Below are 22,239 nucleotides of genomic sequence, written 5' to 3' on the forward strand. Positions count from 1 at the left end.
GACTTACACTGTCTGTGCTCCCGCCGCCCACGCCCACTGCGTGGCCCCTGCTGGCTCTCTGGGGCAGCACGGTCTTCATGGGGTCTGCTTTCCCGGTGTGACACGTCCGGGACCGGTCGGAGCTCCACAGCTCAAAACTGGAAGGGGGTAAGAAAGGGGGGATGACAGCCTTCAGCTTGTCGCTCGGCGGTCTGGTGAAGGGCGCTCCGTTTCGAAGCTGGAAAAGACGGGCCGTGGGTTAGACGAGCCCAGGAGGGCGCCTGGCTCGGAAGAAGACTCCAGGTTCCCTGCCTCTTGGACAACGGCACCCCACCGGCTCCCTGCCCGAGCCAGAAACCTGCGTGGAGCCCTCAGCGCGCCCCCAGGGCCGGGCCGTGCCCACGTCTGCTCTGCTCCCACTGCCAGCTGCTCCTGGCTCTCTCTGCAGCAGCACGATGAGAACGCGACGCGGCTGGAGAGAGGGCGGAGCCAGGTGGGGCCAGCATGCTGTGAGGGTGAGCATGGGAGCTGGCTGTGCAGGGGACGGCACCTGTCCCTGCAGTCAGAGGGGGCGTCGTGGAGGAGGGAGCCTGAAGGCCACTGCAAGCTGGCCCAGTGAGAACGAGGGAATGGGCAATGCAGACCAAGGGGACAGGATGGGGAAAGGCCTGGGGACCAGAGGAGCGGGACGAGTGTGCAGGACTGCAAGGAGACAGAGCTGAGGGCCTCTGGGGGGAGGGGTGCAGGGGACGGGGGGACTGGGGGGCCCAGGGGGCCCAGGCGAGCACCCTGTGAACCCGGCCAACGCTCCCTTCCCCATGCCATCACACCCTTCCTGCTCCAGCCACACCTCCCACCGCTGACATTTCTAACTGTAATTGAAATCTAAATTTTGAAAATGTGATCTGGGGTCAGTACAGAATCCACACGATGAGGACTGGAGGTTGTCAAGGAAAAGCATTCACACAGTCCACACTCACTTTAATTAAGAAAAGACAGTGAGCCCGCTGCCAGATGGCGCTCTGCGGGGAAGGGCTTCCCACGGCTAAACCCGCCTCGGGAGCCAGGCGGGCATCTCGCAAGGATGCCGCAAACGCCCACCGGCAGGCAGCCTGGCTATCCTCCACCTGCCGAGGGGCGGGCGGGCGCGTTGGCGCCCCTGACGGGGCACGCGGAGGAGCGACAGGGGAGCCAAGACGGAGGGGGGCACCCAGGGCTCGCAGCGGGCTGATCTGAGCTCTCCTGAGCCCTGAACCGGCGCTGCCCTGCTGGACCTGGGCAACCTCACCCAGCCCACGGGAGGGGGCAGGGAAGGGGACCGACCCGCAATGCAGCCACCACAGGGACGCCCCTCCCGGGAGAGACTGGGAACTGCTGTAAACTCTCTCTCATCAACCCAGGAATCCCGTTTCTAGGTACTTATCCCCAGGCATAAGGACATTCACCAGAGCTGTTAAAACAACAACTAGAAACCCCAAAGTCCAAACGGTCAGCGCCCCTGGCCGGTCAGACACATCTCATGACAGCATGGGGCATCACGCGGCCACGAGACGTGGTGTGGCTGCAAAGCGTTTAGGACACGGAACAGGTGGTCATGCCACACGCTCAGCACCCACGGGAAGACGGCGCCTCCCTCGCGGGCCGTCGGGAGGTCAAATGAGCGGATGCGGGCAAAGTGCTGGGAAGAGCGGCTGGTGCTTCCTGAGTGCTGCATGAGGGGCTGGCTGTTCCTACACGTAAATGGCATCATAGTCACGGATGCTGGAAGGCAGGGGGCTCCAAAGAACACGCGGCAAAGGCCAACCGTGACCGCCAGCCTGATGGGCGGTGACTCTACGTTGCTTCTTTACACTTTACTGCCTCTTCCGAAATTTCAACCACAGCACTTCTGTCTTCACACTGAAAGTCATTGTTGCTGCTTAACGATGTGATCAAACGTTGGGCGGGACAAGCACCCGCAGTCGCAGTCGGGGTACAGAGACGCCGGCCAGTCCCGCCTGGGCCCGGCAGGGCGGGGGCAGAGAGGGCGGAGCCGGCTCAGCACACTCGGCTCCACGTGTCCTGTGGCACCTGAGGCCCCTCCAGAAGCGCCTCTGCCCCTTCTCCTCTCCAATGCTGCCCTCTCCTGGCCAGCCTCCAGATCAGGGTCTTAGAGCTAAACGGACTGGAGTCCAGCCCCAACCAGGAGGCTCAGTTCAGAGAAGAGCAGAGGAAGCCCAGAGACGTGAGGTAAGATGTCCAAAGTCACACAGCAGATAACCGAGAGCTCATTCTGGGCTGGGCAATACGCTAACAACTTCCTTGGGAAGTTCTTATTTAAAATCGTTCCTGGGGATGATTTTATTAACGAACCACAGCTGTGAGGGAGAGTGTCCCCGACGTCAGAGACTGCTAGCTGTCCCCAGTATCCACCTTCCACATCTTCCTTGGCAGACACCCCTGATGTTTAGATGGGCACGAAACCACCTTGAACAAAGACTTCATTTCCCAGCCTCCTTTGCAGCGTGACAGGCTCACGTGACTAACTCTGGCTGATTTGATGCAAGCAGGAGTGCCGTGTGAATTCTCAGAAAACTTCTTTAAAGACATGTGGCACATGCCCACAGCCACCTTTTCTCCCCTCATTTTTCCTGCTGGCTAGAATGAGGCAGTAATGGCCAGAGCTCTAGCAGCCATCTTGTACCAAGAGGTGACCTTGGTAATAAAAGCCATGCATTGGAGACCAACAGGTAGAAGGGACCTTGGTCCCTAGTTCCATGAAACGACATACCAATCCCGAACTCTACTTGAGAGAAATAAGCCACTGTCTTATTTATGCCACTGTTATTTGGGGACTTCTGGTACCCATAGATGAACCTAATCCTGATACACCTATAGTTTATAGATGAGGAAACTGAGGCCTCTCAGGCTGGAAAGAGAACCCTCCCCCGTGAGTCCTCTCCCCCAGCTCTCCATAACCCAAACGAAGGGTCCAGTGTCACCCATCAAGTCCTGCTCCTCCAACGCCCCGTCGTCAGTGCTGACTCCCTGCCAGCACTGAGCACCTGCGCAGCCTCCCCCGCGGGTTAGGGCGGGATCGTCCCGCTCCTCAGTGCCGGAGCTGTACCCTGTTACAGCGTCGACATCACCCCACCTGTGAGCACCACAGAGAGAGACGAACGTCCACCCTCCTCGTAAACCCATCACCTACCGACTGGCGGGGACTGAGGCGCTTTCCAAAGGGCCCTCACTCACCATGGTTGTCAGCAGCACATCCTCCTTCTCTCCTCTCGTGCTCCCGGGACCTGAGGGACAAATGAAGTTTCCTGAAACGACCCCCACCATGAGCTCCTGGCAGGGGGATGAGAGATGAGGCGGCCTCCATCCTGGAGAACCAACTCCCCCGGGTGATTAAATATTTAACAATAACTGGTAGTCAATATCTGAAGAGAAGGAAAGCATCTAAAAGGAATCTCAGAGCGCGTGCTCAGCTTTCCCATAAACCACTGTCATGCCGGGTCAGACCGCAGTGACCCGGCTCGACAGTCTGTCTCGGACAGCGGTGCTGAGGAGCCAGTCTGGGTGCACGCAGTCTGCCTGTCAGAAGGACCTGATCTAATTAATCCCAGTCAGTGTGGCGACCTCCTTCAGCGCCCTGGCAAAATCATCCAACTGTTGAATACCTCCAACGGTGGGGAGCTCACCACCCTTTCTCCCAGGTAACTCATTCTATTTCAAACACTGTCAGAGCCAGAGACCAGCCACCCTTGACAGCAAAGGCAAGAGGGAGGAGGTCCCTCAGCAGGGCCAATGGGACAGGAACCTGGGGCCTTAGACACTAGCTTCCCTGTTCATCACGCTGACAGCATTTGTGTCCCTGTCAGACCAGCCACCCTGCTCCAGTGTCACATTCCAACATCACTTTGCCTCTGTCATCAGCCCAGGAGGGAGGACAGAGGGCAGAGGACTTGCGTTTGACCATTCTGGAAATTCTACCACACATGTAGCTTTTTCTTACCATTGTCTTTCATTGTGGGGGCCACATCGGGGAGCCCAGAGCGGCTTGTCTTGTCCTGGGGGGCCGCCCTCATTGTGGAGTCCAGCGCTGGCTCCGGCTCGTCACAGAAGGGCAACGGCTGGTTGCTGGACAGCCCACGAGGCAGGGTCTGCATGAGTTTGAGCTTCCGGAATCGATTGGACATCCGGTTCCACCAGGACTGCAAGAGAATGCAGAGCAGAGATCACGCCCTGGGAACACCTAGCCCCAGATAGTGACTGCACTTCACACGTGCTTCCCCACCCCCTTCTGGGCCCATAGCAGGCATTACCAATCGACCATAGCACATCTTCCCAAAAAGCCACGGTTCTCTCTAGGTCCTTCCCAACCGGCCCTTAGGGGCCATTTCCAACAGGCTGGAGGTGGCAGAGAGCCCTGTTTGCCACTTCTCATCTAATCAACAGCCTCACTGTACACACTGCGAAACCGAGACCGAGATAGGGTGCCAACTCACTCCAGGTCCTACAGTGAGTCAGGGACAGACAGGTGGACACAGAAGCAATGCCAAACACCTTAACATCCGTCACTGCATGACCTCTTTCCCCCTGTGCCAGTGATGTGAGGGGTGTCAGGGTGTCCACGCCAGGGCCTGGGCCCTCTGCTCCTGTAGCTGACGCCTCCTTGCCTGGGGCGAGGACAGGGGCCACCCAGGGTGTCCTCATAACCCCAGTCAGCTCGGAGGGAGGCTGGGAGGGTCCGGCCCATGGAGACGGCAGGGCGGAGAGGGTGAAGGGACCTATGCAAACATGGCGAGGAAGACCCAGGGGCTCAAGGGGGATACAAACACGAAAGGAACGCCAAGCCCACAGGTGGGAGAAGGTGCTGGAACCCCACACTGGATGGGGGAAAAATAAGTTTGATTTCAACCAAGTAGAGCAGGATGGGAGGGTGAAAAATTAAAATACTTGGCTTGAGTTAGAAATGAGCACCTGGAGCTGGGTTTGGGGGTTTGGGGAAGAGGCCGACGGGGGCCTGTGGGCCACACAGAGATCCCAGAATGGCACCATCAGCAGACATTCCACATACTAAAGCAGAGGCTGCAGACGGCCTGAGGAGAGGTATTTGATTTGGCCAGCTCAGTACTACATCATGCAGAACTTTACAAAATTCCCTACATTTATAAATTGAGTTTCCACATCAAAATCTGGATTTCCAGTTTCTTCTGGAAAAAAATGGGAAGATCTGGGCAACGCAGACCCGTATTCTGGCAAAGCAGCCACTGCTGCCACCAAGTGGTTACGATCACCCCGGTTTTCCCTGGTCCTCACCACTCCCTACTGCCCACCTCCAGCCTACCTCTCACCCCTGCTGGGCCCCCTACCCCAGCCGAAACCAGCCCTGGGTTAACAGGCCATGGTGGGCATCCCTGCCCCACTGATCCAGCTCTCCGACGCCCTTCAAGACAGGAAAAGGCAAACCTTGAGCCCGCCTTTGTCATCGGGTAGCACAGGGACAGTCCAGGGCTGCCGCACCCTCGAGTGGGGCGGGGGTGGTGGGTGGCCCGGCCGGCCTTTGTCTTTATTCACCTGCATGCAGACAGACGCCAGCAGTCGAACAAGTTCCGTGTCTACGGGTACAAAAGGCAGCGTTTTACCCACAAATATGTCTGTCGAGCCAAGGGGCGGGGGCCCAAGATGACCCCCATCAGCCTTAGAATGTGGCCTGCAGCCCCACGTCCATGTTCCTCCAGGGTCAGGCGCCTGCCTCTCCACCTGATCTTTGGAAGGTGGCAAACAGGCCAGCACGGCTTGAGCCACTTCACCGGAGAGAAAAGCCAGAGGGCCTCGCCCCACAGGAAGGCAGGGGCTGGTGTGCTTAAAAAGCACAGGCTCTGCGGCCAGACAGCAGAGGTTCAAACACTGCCTCCGCCCCTCCAGGGCTGCGCAACTGCGGGTGAATTAAGCAACTTCTCTGTGCCTCTGTAAAATGGGGGGGACATTAGCACACACTACATAAAGGTCTCGGGAGGATCAAGAAAATTCCTGGCATTCGATAAGTGCTTAAGAAAGGTTAAGTATTATTAATTATTATCAAACTATTTTTAAAAGGCTATAAAAAAAGATTGAGAAGAAACTACTACAACCTATTAAGAGCGCTTTTCTCTAAACAACTGTTTCTTTTTTTCTCTCCCAGCGTTCCATAATAAGCATGTTTCTTCAAAAATTTCTGGCAAAATCTTCATTTAAAAGCCCACTAGGAAAAAAAAAATCCACTGTGGGTAGATGGTTCTACTGGGAAAAGGAAGGGAGGACATGGGCAGGGAGTGAGAGAGAAGAGACATATGGAAAGAGACAAGTGTGTCAGAGAAAAGCGTGTGCGACGCAGCCCGGGGCCGTGGGGGACTCTGATTCTGGACACCATGACCTCTTGACACGCGAGCACAGCCCCCATAGGCAGAGTGAGAGCAGTGGACCTGGGCGGAGGCCCCCACTCTCCAGCTGGGGCCAGTCGTGTCCCTGGTCTCGGTCACCCCGCCCCCGGCATGAGAGGATGTAAAGCTGCTTCCCCCGGCACACACTGCAAGGATGGGGTGGAACCAAGCGTGTGTCTGTGGCATCTGTGACGTGTGGGCCTGCAGTGGGGAGGGGTGGCGAGGGTGACACTGCCGGCAACAAAGGGCGCCCGGCCTGCCACCCGCCCTAGCTACAGGCGGCAGCAGCAGTAACCCTACTTGGATCGCGGAGGTGGGGGTTCTCTCCCCAGGCAGCAGGCTGGTATGCGGCTCAGGGCTCAAAGCTTGGGGCTCAGGAGGGCCTCCCAGCTTCTCCCTCTCTGGGCTGAAACTCTGGGGTAGTAGGAGAGACGAGAGACAGAGAGGCTCTGCCCCTTGAGTTGGCTATTTGGAAGCCCCAGGTCCCAGATGAGGGCCTGTCACAGTCGGGGCAGGTCTGAGGGGGGCAGCAGGTGCCAGCTGGGGACCAAGAGAGGTAGGCCAGTAACAGCGACAGTCCCGGCACGGTGCCCTCGAGCCAGTGACCTCCACCCACACAATGAAGCCAAGGGGCATGCTCCACCTCTGATTCTGCTCGTCGGATGGCCCCTGCAGTTTCCTTCGGAGCCACCCGGAGTTCCTGGCTGCAAAGCGCAGCCACCGTTCTAGGATTTGCATGGACTGCCAAGGCAGACCCACGCCCTGCTGCCCTTCCCCCTGGGAGGCCCAGCAGGCTGGCACTGGGAGAGGCCGCAGGGACTACCTGGTCTCAGCTCAGCCCCCTAGGAAGGGAGCGACTTGCCTAAGGCCACACGGCGAGTTCGTGGGGCTTGAGAGCGGCCTCCCCCAGGAATGAGGAAGTGCTTAAGACGCAGGTGAGCATCTCAATCCCAGCCAGAGAAAGGCTGGAGGGCTTAAAACTCTTTTCCTGAAACAACCCACCAGGATCACTCAGCAGCATCACTAGGTCAAAGGCCGTGTACCCGTTTTTTGCACGAAGAGTGACATCAGCTCCCTGGTTTAGCAGGTATTTGACAATTTCCTTATTCCTGGGGAAGAAAGAAAAAGCCAGAGTTAAACCCACTGGAAGTGAAGGCGTGGCTTTGCTTCTGGGCAACAAGCCTGTGACTACATGCAGCGCCTGTCTCCAAGCGTGGGACTGCAGACCTCTCAGCTCCTCGTTCCCCACCCCTTGGGCAGGCCAGCTGCTCATGATGGAAATCAAAGCCTCGTGGAACCTTCTAGAACAGATGAAAACCAAAGGCTCTGCCCAAAAACTACTGTCCACCACGACCACACACAGACCCCACTCCCCCCCACCCAAATCAGGACCCCTGCATGTCAAACAGGAAGCCTTGAGAGGGCCAAGCTGGCTGACGCAGAAGTCTGAGGCCCGTCAGACAAGAACACAAAGTGCTCGCGGTGACGCAGGCAGGTGCTAGGATCAGCTGAAACAGGGCAGGGGAGGAGCCCCCAGCCCGGAACCAGACCACTCAGCAGCCCCAAGACTGCGCACAGACCCTGCCTCACAGCCAGCTGACCCAGGAGGCCTCCAGGAGGATGACGGGGTGACAAGGGGTTCAGACGCACCAGTCAACACCGACGCCTATTCAAGAGGAGAGGCTCGGGCCAGTCAGCCCCGGACGTCTCCAGGGAGCCAACGGGATGAATGGCCAACGTGCATTCCCAATAGGGGCACCTTAGGGCGGCCACTCAACATCAGCGTGAAAACTCCAAGTGAACCAATCACTCTGTTCGATTGAAATCAACCTACAGAAACTTATCTCTCTGCTTGAATCGTTCCTGGTGCATGGTTTTCACGGCCACTGGTGACACTCTGAGATGAGGTCGGGGACATCTGGGCATAGGAGGGTGGGAATGCAGGACGGAACAAGCCTGCGCTGCTTTAATCTTTTCTGTGTGCCTCAATGTCTCCACGACCCTGGGGATTATCTGCAGCATCTCAGGACCAGACAGCCCCATCAAGGACCCCAGCTCGGCCTGAGCACCCTATCAGCCTGACCGCTGAGGGGCGCAGCTGGCACTGACCCGTGGTAGGTGGCCTGCATGAGGGCCGTCCAGCCGTGCGCGCTGTCCTGCTTGTCGACATCGGCACGCCTCTCCACCAGCAGCTGCACCAGAGGCAGCTGTCCCATGACGGCGGCCAGCATCAGGGGTGTTGCCCCGTCCCCGTTGACCAGGTTCACGTGTGTGGGGTCTTCGTCGGCAATCTCTTTGACCAGCTGGAAGTTTCCTGCAAACAGAAGCAGGGGTCCTGATGATCCACAAGCCTGCCACTCAGCTAATTCCAGTGGGTTCGTTTAACCAACACTAGCTGAGCCGGCCTCTACACTGGGCTACCAGGCATCACAGGGGCGACAAAGCTGAGTTAGGGGTAGCCCCCATGTCAAATCCCTCAGTCTTTGAGGGACAGAGAGGAACATAAAGATGGCTTTACTAAAAGAGAGAAGTGTTGGTATCTTAGGAAATGAGATAAAGGAGACAGGGGAAGGGCAAGGCACCTGCAGAAGGAGGGATCAGGGAGGGCTTCCTGGAGGCAGGGTCTATACCAGGAGAGGAAATTTTAAGCTAAATAGCCCTTCATCACAAAGAGCCTGGAGTGGGTAGGTGGGCAGCCAGGCATTCAGAGGTGGGGAAAAGGCAGGATAAGCCATGGGGTCTGGCGGGAAATGGGGAGGGAGCGTGGGAGGGTGGTCTGGAATCTGTGTAAAACACCAGCCCCCAAGCTCTGAACCTCCCAAGTCAGAAAACAACAACGTGCCCATTCCTTCTTCCAGCGCTCTGGGTGGCCTCGAAGGGGACTACGAATACTGGGCAGGGAGAAGGTGGCACTGAATTCTTAGCTATCCAGAAAGATTTTTCAAAGCGCTTACCCATTTTCAATGCATGGAAAATATCAGGTCGCCTTTTCTCCTCATCTGGGTAAACAAAGATGTCCAAAGTTAAGCACAGAAAGGTTGACTATGACAGAAAAGTCACAAGGGTGCAACAACACAGCACAGCTTAAAAAACGGCCTACTTTTCAAAAGCAACCGAGCCCGAGACCTACGTGATGCACGAATCTGCAGCCCTCTGGAAGGCTCACGATCAGAGTCCAGAAACGCCTCACAGACAGATCTGGGGAGGCCACTCGGCCAAGGAAACAGGCGCCAGCAGACCACTTCCTGGTCCCAGGCTCACAAAGTAAGCATTTTTAGCCATTCCAAACTTTGGGATGTCCTTTCTTAGACGTGATAAAAAAGCATAGTCTTGGAAAAACCTGAGTTCCTATGACGATTTAAGAAAGAATCAATGATTCTTTTCTCCTAAAAACTAAACTAAATGGGCAAGCATGAGATAAATGCAGAGCAGAGACACTGCGCAGCCGAGCCCAGAGGGAGGTCACGGCATGGGTGCCACAAGAGCCCCATTTTTTTTCCTTTCCTTCCCAGTAAGAAGCAATCTGAGCAGGACCCTGAGTCACCCCTGCCCCAGACCCACAGACCCACTCCCTGCAGGCGGCTGCCCACCTCACGTCTTCATGCTGTCCCTGTAGCCTAGCCCCCTGGCTGGTGCAGGACTCCCACCCATCCCCAAAGCCAGGCCTCGCTGCACCCCTCCATGCTAGCCCCTCCCTCACCTGCCCACCCATCACCCTCCTCCAAGCTTAGGCTAGTGGGGACCCCACTCCTGTTGGAAAGTAGGCATCCTCGTGACCAGTCCCCTGGCTAGCGGTCGAACGCGGGAAGTCTGCAGTCTTTGACTAACTCCGGGATGGAGCAGCTGCGAGAGGCAACCTGTGGCTCTGGGCTGAATCTCTGGTCCAGATTGGGCCCTCGGGGGGCTGGGAGGAAACTGCCATGTGGCACAAGGAGCATTGAGTCTGGAGCCGGCACACAGGATGCGTGCACCTGTTTAGAGCGATCTGTCTCCTCACCGCTGGAATGGGGATAACGTGCTAATGCGGGGACCACGTGGAGGTTGCAGGGATCAGGAACATGGATGAAAATATGCTTCAGAATGGTCAGGCCCTATCCAGAGAGCAACTGTTACCGTTCCTCATGACCAGCACTCACCCCAGCAAGCGTAACTTTAAAGGGCCAACTGACATGGAACCAAATGTCTGATTTTGCCTGTGAAATACCATTAAGAAATGACCCTGCATCTTAGCTTTAATAAATATGCCATGTTCCTTTAACTGTTTAAAAGTTTACTTTGCTGTGGGCCGAGGCCTTCTCATGCCAAGACCCTTTGACAGCAGAGAGTGTCACCAGGCCTTCGTGCTGGTTGCTAAGCAACCGTCTGGTACAAATGAATCCCTGAGTGTCCAGTGTGACCCCAGGAGGCTGGGGCAGCTGTCCCCTGATGCCAGATGGCCCTGGGCTGGTCCCTTCCTCACTTTGGGCTCCAATTTTTGCATCACTATCAGAGCAGCTCTGGGGACCTGGCTCCAGCCCAAGAACACCCACGGTGGGGGGTGGGGAGGGTATCACAATGACAGTTCCAGCCCCAGGGTCCCCTGTCCTGCAGCTAACGTGAGGGAAAGATCTGGGGTGCTCCAAGGCCCCGGTGGGGAGGATTTTCCGGCATCTCACGGAAAGAGCTGGGGGCTAGTATTACTTACTTAATAACCTGTCATTATTTATACCATGTCCTCTGCCCTCGCTGCTGTCCCACCTGAAGGTTCTTCCCTGAGGACCCGCATGGTGCACTCCCTCAGCTCCTCAGGGAGGCCACCAGCTGGCCCGTTTCACATGGCAGCTGCATGGCCCACCTCGGCCACTCCCAAACCCTCTACCTAGCCCTTGTCTGTCTTCTCTCCCAGCACGTGGCACCCACCGGGCTATGTAACTTAGCTTATTTGCTGGGCTCCTCCCAGTTGGCTGCAAGGTCCTCCAGGGCAAGGACCGGGGCTTGTTCCTGGTCGATTCCCAGGTGCCAAGAAGGGTGCCTGGTACAGAGCAGACACCCCACAAATATTTGCAGAATGACTGAATGAACGAATGGTCAATAAAAACAAGTAACAGCTTCTGTGTACCGAGCGCTGTCTGCACGCCAGGCGCCGGGACACACGCCTTACAGGCATCCTTTGACTGTCACTCACAGAACCTCACAAGGCAAGTGCACTGACTACGACTGAAGGAGGACACTGAGATCCTGAAAGGACAACGAACGTGCCCAAGGCCGCCCAGCCACAAAGTGGGAGCACAGAGCCTCAAACCTGGGTCCGGCCGACGGGGAGCCTACACCCGCAACCACACCCCGATCCCACCAAAGAAGACAACAGTAACAATAACGTGGCAACAGTGGCCGCCGCCATCTGTCTCGTGCTCCCTGGGCCAGGGTGGCCTCACTTAATCCTCACAGCAGCCCTGGGAGGGGGTGTTCCTGCCGTCCCCAACTAGGGACGGCGAAACGAAGCTTGGTGAATTCAGGCAGTTGGTCCAAGGCCCCTCGGGGGGCACAGGCAGAGCCAGGGTTGATCCAAGCAGATGGTGACCTTGGGCACATTCCCATGTGTCTGAGACTCTGCTGGAAACAGGAAATCACCTCCCCAGGATGCCAGCAAGATCCCTACTGAGGCCTGTGGGGAGCTAAGCGCCAAGACCACAAGCTGAGGGCAAGCTGAGGGACGGAAGGACAAGCCCCAGAAGAGGCACGGCCTGGAGCTCACAGCGGGCTCACGTTCTGGACCGTCCACTCGCAGCACCGGGACCTCGAGCAAGTTACTCTCCCTGCCAGCCTGACCTCCCCTGCCCACGCCACAGTGAACAGAGAGCCAGCAGGGTGAGACTCTGCGTGGAGGGTGTGCTGCGCACGGCAGGGACGTGAGGGGGCTGTCCCCATCCCAACCTCAGCTACAGAAACAAACGTACCAACATCACGTTTAAAGGAGGCCCACAGCCTGTGTCGGGGGAAAAAACCCTGTTTGAGGAGACCGGAGCCTTCATTTCTAACTGCACCACCACATTCGGGGCCAGGGGCCTCATGCACCCGAGGCCACCTTGCTTTCTGCTCACGATCACCGGGTAGTCGTCATCATAACCCCATTTTACAGACGAGGCAAAGGAAGGCTCAGAAGAGCTCCGTGCTTGCGCAGCTCTCAAAGGCCTTGCCAGCGCTCGAACCGGGCGGCACCACGTCCCCGGGCTCTGCCCGCGGGATGCCTCACCTGCTGGGTGTCACTCACTCAGCTTCTCCCAGGTGTGCGACCTGTGCCCAGCTTCTGTCCCTCTCTGGGCCTCAGTGTCCCAATCTGCACAAGCTAAGAGGTCTCCTGGCTTCAGATAGGTTTTCCTGAACTTCGCTCCTTTTTCCTCTCTGTGTAGGTGTCCTCTTTATTTTTGCCATCTCTCTGTCATTACAGGGTCTTTAAACATGCTTACTTCAGAGTTGTTCTGATTGGCTGATGCATTTCTAAGAAGCTCTTCCCAAATTTGCAGTTCTTTTGATGGGTGGGATGACTGCATCCTCTCTGGATGCTGCCGAACTTCTCCACACTTTCAGGTCTCTTTCGCCCTCTGTCTGAAGGCCTTTCTTCCTGATTTGTACCTTTCCGCCCCAGCTGCTCATGACAGCAGCCTGTCATGACGGCCACGGCTGCCTCAGTCACGTCACTGGAGTCAGACCCGTCAGAGAAAGAGGGACCCGAGGCCGTGGATGACACGCATTGCACGGGCCTACCGCACAGGATGGACTAGGGGCTTTGAAAGGCAGCAAGTCCTGTGGCAGGTTTGCTAAGGATTGTCCAGACAGCCCTTTGAATGCCAGAAAGATGGCAAAAAGGAAAAAGAAACAGGACACACGAATAGGAGTTGAAAAAAGAGAAACTCAAAAGTGGGCTGCATGTATTGTGAAACAATCTTTGGGGACTGACCGCGGGTGGTCAGGCACACCGTCCTGGAGCAGGGGTTGGCAGACTACGGTCCTGCCTGTTCCTGTAATTACGGTTTTTATGGCTTTACTGCAACATAGCCATGCCCACTCATTTACATATCACCTACGGCTGCTTTCACTCTAGCAGAACTGACTGAGTGGTTACACCAGAGCCGGTAAGGCCCACAAAGTCTAAAATATTTATTATCTGGATCTTTACGGAAAAAGCTTGCTGACCCCTGTTCTGGAAGGAGCGCAGGACCACCTGCGTCAGGCTGCCCCGGCTAGGGAGGGGCCTCGCTATGTGGCTTCCCAGGCTCTGCCTGGAGCTACCAGATCTCTCCCTGGAGGGTGGGCCAGGAGCCCTGCACGTAACGGCATTGCCCACCGACTCCTACGCTCGGCACATCTAGGTCCCACCGTTCTGCAGGCTGGACTCTGACTTCTGCGTGCCCTTCTGGTCGGGCGATCCTCGGCTTCAGCCATTTAAACAGTGTGGGTCCTCTGTGAGTTAGCCACGGTGGGGGCTAGGGGAGGAGGGGCAGCCTGACCTGTCTTGGGCCTGACAGTGGTCAGTGGGTCCAGGTAATCTGCAAGGTCCCTGTGCTTGCGGTCCAGTGCGACCTCGAAGGCAGTCTTCTCCAGCACGCTGAGGTGGTCGGGGTTGGCCCCCTTCTCCACCAGCTGCTGGGCCATGCCGAGCCTCCCAGTGAGCGCTGCCAACATCAGCGGGCTCCAGCCCACGGTCCGGGCCGCGTGGCTGGGGTCTGCGCCCCACTCCATCAGCAGACGCACCACGGCCTCATGCCCGTGCTGGATGGCAGCCATCAGGGCCGTGATGTCCAGCCGCTCGTCCCTGCTGTCCCCAGCCCCTGGCTGCTCGCTTGAGGGGTTGTGATGGTCCACGAAGGCACCGGCTTCCAGGAGCAACTTCACCACGCCCAGGTGGCCGCCCCGAGAGGCCACCGTGAGCACGCTGGCCCCCAGCCGGTTCTGGGCATTGACATCAGCCCCGTGATCCAAAAGGAGGTGTGCCACGCTCACGTGCCCAAACCTGCCAGGAAGATGGAGAATTAGTGACACTACACACGGAGCACTGATAAGAAGACAGTGTACGCAATCCTCGTTTGTCATTAATTATTAAAGTCCTAGAAGCTGCTTAGAGTAAAAGGCCTTCTGCTGCTGCCAGGCACTGTGTTGGCCCTGCATATACACCACCACAAAGGTGAGCACTGTCCTGTCTGGGTTCGAATCCCGCTCTGCCATCCACTAACTGCATGACCTTGAGAGAGAACTTCAGCTTCTTTGTGCCTTCATTTCCTCCTCTGTAAAATGGGCTTATAATTGTATCTACTTCAAGGGAATGCTGAGGATTAAATGAGTCAACACACATAAATATATAATAAAGATGCAATACACATAAAGCATCTAGAACAGCGCTTGATGGAAGGAAGCACCACATACATTAGCTTTATCATCGTAATCATTTTACATTATGCAACGTGCAAGGTCACCCAGTCGGAAGGGCCGGCGTCAGGGTCAGAACCCAGGCCTGTCTGAATCCTGCCGCCCTTGCTTCCTCCCCTACACCGCCCGCCTCCTGCGTCTCAGAGGCTCACTCTATTCTGCTTTACAGCCTGGTAATCTCTCTACCTCTGCTCTGACCTCCCCATGGGCAGGGCCCTGTCTGACTCACACCCACCCTTCCCCTCCCCAAATGTACACACGAAGAAAGTCCTTAGGGAGGAGACAGCAGCAGACCCCTTGCCAAGAGGTGTGGTGGGGCTGTGGTCAGCAGAGATGGGCCTGGGCACCTCGAGTTGGCGGCCTGCTGCCACCTGCTGGCAGGAATGTCCGAAGCCGGACCTGAGCACTGGGCCTGGGCCAGACCCCCCTCAGTGAGGCTGGGAGGACGGCCCTGCAGGGACACTGGGGAGAGAGACCTGCGCCCACCAAGTCTCTGACACCAGGAAGAGGAAAAGAGACGCCTCTTCCTGGCAGAATCTCCTCCTCCTTTTGCCGCCAGAGGGCAGAAATGTCCTGTTTTGCAGCGTTTTTTGGGCTCAGAGCTGGAAAGGGCCTTGGACTAACAAGGAAAGAATGACAAGAGGGGCTGGCCGCGCGGCGCCAGGTCTCACGAGACCATAAGCCTCTGTGGGCAGCTTTCTGAACCTCTTGCGTGCTCCTCTCCTCCTGGAGCTGGGTTCTGTACCTCATCGGAAGCCCAGGGCCTCCTCGATCCCTGAGGAGGCACGGCCAAGGCTGAACTCCGGGCTGAACTGATGAATACCTTCTGGGACGTGACCCTTAACAGCCCCGGGTCAGCTCAGCCTACGCAGCGCAGCCGGCAGAGGGAGAGCCCGGTGAACTGGCTCCCCCAGCTGCAGGGGGACTGGGCCTGTCCCCACTCTTCTCCGGAGCAGAGAGAGCACAGGTCAAGCTGAAATAAACACACACGCAGAAAGCTGCCACCCCGCCCAGTCGCCCTGTCCAGAGCTGCTCCTTCCTGCCCATCCTCCACGAGGATAGGCCCAAAAGCGAAAATGGTACTGCCAAACCCTAAAGCTGATGGCCACGCCCCAGCATCCCACTGCCTGAGGGAGGCCTGCTGACTTTGTCGATCTCACTTCCTCCCACTCCGCACCCTCCGGCACAGCCACCTGCCTGCGCTCATCAGCTGTACTCCTCCACACCTGTGCCTCCCGCCTCTCTGACCAAGGACTCTCCTGCCCTCACCTACTCAGCACGCCCTTTCTGCTGCTTCGGGATTCAGCTCGGATCTCACCTCCTTTGAGCAGCTTCCCGACCACCCCCTCACTAGTTCAGGCACCCCTCATGGGAGCACCCGCAATTCCCTGTGCTCGCCCCTACTGGCACACCTGAGCCCTCCTGTAATCGTGTCTCCCCGTCAGACTGGGCGCTCTCCAAGGACAGGGCTGGGGGCTGACCCACAGTGGAGCTCCGTCAACCTTGCCACATGAGTGAGTGAACCAATGACTGGCATAACCACACAGGGGATGGTCCAGAGACGGGCCGTGGAAACAGCTGAAGAACTGGCGCAACATGCCACAACCCGAAGAACCCACAACTAAAATATACAACTATGTACCGGGGGGGGGCGGGACTCGGGGAGAAAAAGCAGAAAAAAAAAAAAGACTGGCAACAGTTGTTAGCTCAGGTGCCAATCTCAGGGAAAAAAAAAAAAGAACTGGTGTATCCCCCACTGGAGCAGAGAATTTTAAAAGATTACAGCCTCTACTTGTCAAGCATGAGGTAAAATCTAGTATAATTCCTAAGAGCAGATTACAAGGTACTGCCACATTTTTATCTCATTTGATCTTAATAAACTCTGAGATAAACTGATGATGCCCATTTCACAGATGAGCAAACTGAAGATTAAATAGAAGAGGACAATCCAGACTCTCTCGATGTGAATGTGACGGGGGCAAACCCGAGCCTAGACCCCAAAACCCCGAACCCCAGCTCTTCCAGTCGAACAGATTCTTGCAGAGGAAGGACTGCATTTGAGCAGAAATGCTGACAACTGGAATGCCTTCTGAACTCACGGGTGGCCCGAGGTCACTCAATTAGGTTGAAATATAAAGGGGCTCCAGGAAGGCTGAGAGCACGGTGCAGACGCTCCGCTTCTAGCAGGTACTTGCTGAGGACCGGGAAGGTGCGGCTGTCTCAGCAGCTGCTACTATTACCAGTTAATTTCAGCAATTAACACTTGTGTTTAAAGACCTGGCCCACACTCCCACCACTCAAAGCTCTGCCACACTGGCCGGGGAAATGTAGGGCAGGAGAAGCAAAGCAGAGAGGTCACGGGTGAGGTCAGAGATAAGCACACACCACGCAACCTGTCCCTTGAGCATTGGGCAGACTCGGTGAGTAGCTTCCTTGTAGCCAACACCAAGAGGAAAACGGTCAGTGACAGGATTCACGGCTGAGAGCAGAGGCTGGGAGCACAGGCTCTGGAGCCACCTGCCTGGGTGTGACTTTGACTCTGTCACTTACTAGCTGTGTGGCCTGGGGCAAGTTACTTAACTTCTCTGAGCCTCAATTCCTCATCTGTAAAATGGGGATGACAATACTACCTACTTCCTAAGGTTTTGTGCGGACAGATTGAGTTAACTCATTTTTTAAAAAATAAGTGACTGATACAGGTTATCACTTTAAGAATAGGAAAAAACACAAATATAACCATTTTCTGATACTAAAACATCCACCAGAGACCAAACTGCAGTGAAGGCACAGGGTCTCTGATGGCCTGGCCTGAGCTGGTGACAAGCTTTGGAATACAGAGAGCTGGGATGATAAATACATGCCCCTTCCACCAAAAGCAGTGGCTGCCGGGAGCATGGTTCTGAGGCGACTCCAGGCTCAGGGAGGAAGAGCAGGAGACTGGACCGTGATGGCACACGGCCACGCATTGTCCCTGACCCGAGGGACAGACAGACCATAGCCTTCAGCAAGTGCCCCATACGTATTATTCCTCGCCACTGAGCTTCTGACACGAATCAGGCAGCAGAAAGCACAAGCGTGGCCCAACACGGACAGAGGCGGCACCTGAGGACAGACGGTCAGCGTCACAGACTGAAGGACAACACATTGCGAAGTCCCCAGGCCCTGCCGAGGCTCAGGCAGAGTCAACCCTAATCCTCTCATAGGATCGTCACATCCTGCCACTTTCTCCCAGGAGTGAGAGAGCATGCCACAGCTAACGCTCCCACAAAGCACCTGTAAGGTAAACAGAGGACTAAAGAGGAACTAAAGGGCCTCTTGATTTCAAAGTGACAAAGTCAGGACACGGGGACCACAACTTCCAGCTCTTTTTACAATACCAAGTTGTAGAGAAGAAGAAAGTCCTCTAAAAATGTTAAATTACTAGTTTTCCGTTTTCCTCTTGGCGCTAGTGCAAGGAAGCTACTCGCCAAACACGCCCCATGCTAAGGGGACAGGCTGCGTGGCGTGTACCTTGGCTCTGACTCCACCTTGGCCTCTTTCCTTTCCTTCTCCTGCCCTTCATTTCTCCGCTGCAGTCACAAACCTCGCTCCACAAGGACCCCAGGCTCACCAAGAGCCCCTCTGTACTACGTGGGAGTTCAGAGATGAGGCGAACATTAGTGGCTCGCTCCCCACCAGGTCTTCTGAGTCCTAATCCCCAGAAAGGGAACCCGGGAATCTGATTTGAAAAGCATCCCGGGGATTCTGATGTGCGGTCAGGCTTGGGTGCCACTGAGGAAAGCAACCAGCTACAACGTGAGGCCTTGCTGGTGCTGAGAGACCCGAGAACGGGGGGATATCATGGCAGGCTTCCCGGAAGAAGCTAAGCTGGCAGGAAGAGGGGGGGCTCACTGAGAGTGGAAAGGAAAGAAGGGGCTCCCTGGGTGTGGCTGCGGTGGTCATGCTGAGGGCTCTGCAGGCGGGCTCCCCCAGTTTGCTGGCTGGCTGCATGCTCACGAGCAGATCTGGGAGTCTCAGATTCTCATCTGTAAAGTGGAGGTGACATTCTTGGCACATAGTAAATGCTCAATATCTGTTATCTGAAAAGAAAAGAAAACCCACAGGGAGATACGGAGAAGGCCTGGATGAAATCACCTCAGCCTGAGCTTAAGAAGTCAGGGGGAAAGAGAGGATGTGGGGAGGGGTCTCAACATGAGAGCCTCCAATGCTGAGGGCTCTGGCGGGGGTGCCATTAGCCATCAGGGGAGAAGCACAACCAAACATTCATTTCAGAAGATCTGGAAGCTCTCTAGAGGATCAAGTAGAGAGGCCCACACGGAGGAAGGGAGAGCACTGGGAGGCAACTACAAAGGTGCGGCCGGGACCAAGGCAGAGGGGACGGAGAGAGGGCATGGATTCTAGAGGGCATGGATTCCAGAGAGGGCACGGATTCTAGAGGGCACGGATTCCAGAGAGGGCACGCATTCTAGACGGCACGGATTCCATAGAGGGCACAGATTCTAGAGAGGGCACGGATTCTAGAGGGCACAGATTCCAGAGAGGGCACAGATTCTAGAGAGAGTACGGATTCTAGAGGGCAGGGATTCTAGAGAGGGCATGGATTCTAGAGGGCACGGATTCTAGAGAAGGCACGGATTCTAGAGGGCACGGATTCCAGAGAGGGCACGGATTCTAGAGGGCACGGATTCCAGAGAGGGCACGGATTCTAGAGGGCACAGATTCCAGAGAGGGCACGGATTCTAGAGAGAGCACAGAGTCTAGAGAGAGCACTGATTCTAGAGGGCATGGATTCCAGAGAGGGCACGGATTCTAGAGGGCACAGATTCTAGAGGGCACGGATTCCAGAGAGAGCACGGATTGTAGAGAGGGCACGGATTCTAGAGAGGGCACAGATTCCAGAGAGGGCATGGATTCTAGAGAGAGCACGGATTCTAGAGAGAGCACGGATTCTAGAGGGCACGGATTCTAGAGAGGGCACGGATTGTAGAGAGAGCACGGATTCTAGAGGGCACAGATTGCAGAGAGGGCACAGATTGCAGAGAGGGCACGGATTCTAGAGAGGGCACGGATTGTAGGGAGGGCACGGATTCTAGAGAGGGCACGGATTCTAGAGAGGGTATGGCACAGACAGACGGGCAGACCTGCCCACAGCACGTACAGGCACCAGGGCGGGGGGTTTACCTGGAGGTTTAAAGCCTGGAAGAATGGATGAGGCCACTAAGAGAGACAGGGAACCTCAGAAGAAAGGTCGATAGCCCAAAAGGCTTTACAGTCCCCCCTAGACTGCTCTGGGCAAGAAATCAAGGGTCTTGACACAAAGGGTCCCAACACACTGGTAGGTACATGGAACACTGCCCTGCCCATGAGAAGGCGCAGGCGTTCCCAAGTGTGTTTATGGACTGATGGAAATGAACGCCCAAGGGCTGGGGAACAGTTAAGCAAACCACAGCACCAGCCCACGGATGGACTACCACACAACAGCTGAAAATGATACATTTGAAAATAACACAGAGTAAAATTTTTCCAGCAATACAAATTAAGCTAGAATAACCATGCAACACTTGGAAAAGAACTCAGAGAAATAAAATATTATCGGGTCACAATGAGAAGATTATGGATAAGAATGCTGTGTTTTCAATGCCTTTTGGAAAAACAAATAGCTCATACATATGGAAAGATGCTTTACAATTTAACAAACGCCATCACAGCTGCACTGAGAGATGATCTGTCACCCATCAGACACAACAATCCCAAAATTTGATAAACACACTCTGTTGGTGAGGCCGCAGCAAAACAGGCACTCACGCACTGCTGCTGGGAGGGGAAACTGCAGGGACTGCTGTGCTCAGCAGAATGACGGGTCCCCAAAGATGCCCACATCCTCACCCACAGAACCGGTAAACGCGTTAGGTTTCATGCAGGGGAACTGAAGGTTGCAGACAGAATTGAGGTGGCTACTCAGCTGACCTTGAGATGGGGAGAGTGGCTGAGATTATCCGGGTGGACCCAAGATAATCATAAGGGTCCTTTCAATGTAGGAGAGGGGGCAGCAGAGTCAGTCAGAAGATGTGACAACAGAAACAGGGGTCAGAGTGATGTGGCTGTTGCTGGCTTCGTGGTCAGTTGTTACAGCAGCCAACACAACTGTATGGAGAGCAATTTGGCAATACCCATCAAAACCACAAATGGCCTGCATTCCTTCCTTGGGGAATTTCTGCATGAAACTGAGGCGTGGACCTAAGAAGATGGCCAACAGGGGTGAGAGGCTTCAAGGTATACCAGAGCTTCTTTATTATCATTTCATGTCCCGTTCATCCTGCTTCCTGGGCACATCTCAAACTCATCTCTTGCTCTCCTGCCACTGTCTCTGCCCTGGTCCAGCCCTTTACCTCTTCCTGGACTGCCGCAATCCCCTCCTAACCAGCCTTTCCGACTCAAGCCCAGCCCTCCTATCCAACCTCACACTTCACTGAAAGTGATCCTTCCAAAACATAAATCTGATTCTGTCGCTTGCTCTGCCTAGACCCTTCCATTACTCCCCAGTGCCCTTGGGATTGCTCACTTTTCTCAGCCCTGCCTCCAGGCATCTACCTCCTTCTCTCCAGGGCAGGCTCATCTCCCACTACTCCCAGCCCCTCCCAGTCCTACCAAAGCCTTATGTCCACTTTTGCTTCCAAACCTTTGCATGGGCCTCCTATCACCCGTTCCCACCTCCCACGTCTCCTGTCCTGGTTAATTTTTAGGCATCTTCGGGTCTGCATTTGAATATATATACATCATCCTTACCAGAAACCTTCCTCCACCTCCCCAACTGGGTCTGTTGCTCCCAGAGCTCCCCGAACTTTCCTAGTCAAGCCTGCTGCCTTGTCCGGCCTGCACGCTGGCATGTGAGCCGCTCCCCCAGGGACTTTACCAGGGCCCCGCAGAATCCCCAGTGCCAAGCTAGGGTGGGCAGGGAGGTTCTTAGGAAACCCTGGGTGCAAGAAGGAAGGAACGAACACGTCTAAGATTCTGAGTCTAAGATTGTATTCACAGTCTCCAGATTCTGTTTGGAAAGGCCAACGGTCCCAAGATGCCGACTCGACGTTATATAAAAAGCGCTGCCACTTCTCCTGGCACCCCAAGCTGCTCCAAGTTTACCAGCGCAACTCTCTCGAACGAGTCCTCGACTCCTCCCCTCCCGGGGCGCCCGCGGGGGCGCCGGGCAGGTCCGGCCGCCCGAGCCCCGCCCGCCCCGGGCCACCGTCATCATACCACTGTTGTGATTTGCGTTCGGACGTTCGCCTGGGCCTGCTATCACCCGTTCCCGCCTCCCACGTCTCCTGTCCTGGTTAATTTTTAGGCATCTTGGGACCGTTGGCCTTTCCAAACAGAATCTGGAGATTGTATTCACAGTCTCCAGATCAGAATCTTAGACGTGTTCGTTCCTTCCTTCTTGCACCCAGGGTTT

General features: G+C 55.8%; 1 protein-coding gene across 1 annotated transcript in view; it reads right to left on the bottom strand.

Moving 5' to 3' along the window:
• Positions 1 to 22,239, bottom strand: part of ANKS6 (ankyrin repeat and sterile alpha motif domain containing 6) — a 59,732-nt gene that overhangs the window by 27,252 nt on the left and 10,241 nt on the right. Inside the window, exons 2-9 of the mRNA XM_046672905.1 lie at positions 13,874 to 14,376; positions 9,341 to 9,385; positions 8,496 to 8,700; positions 7,389 to 7,495; positions 5,434 to 5,582; positions 3,977 to 4,175; positions 3,214 to 3,263; positions 8 to 217 (exon numbers count right to left, since the gene is read on the bottom strand). Of these exons, the coding sequence (XP_046528861.1) occupies positions 8 to 217; positions 3,214 to 3,263; positions 3,977 to 4,175; positions 5,434 to 5,582; positions 7,389 to 7,495; positions 8,496 to 8,700; positions 9,341 to 9,385; positions 13,874 to 14,376 (1,468 nt within the window). The remainder of the gene's footprint in view (positions 1 to 7; positions 218 to 3,213; positions 3,264 to 3,976; positions 4,176 to 5,433; positions 5,583 to 7,388; positions 7,496 to 8,495; positions 8,701 to 9,340; positions 9,386 to 13,873; positions 14,377 to 22,239) is intronic.

The sequence above is a fragment of the Equus quagga genome, chromosome 1 (assembly GCF_021613505.1).
Source record: "Equus quagga isolate Etosha38 chromosome 1, UCLA_HA_Equagga_1.0, whole genome shotgun sequence".
NCBI classification, from domain to species: domain Eukaryota; kingdom Metazoa; phylum Chordata; class Mammalia; order Perissodactyla; family Equidae; genus Equus; species Equus quagga.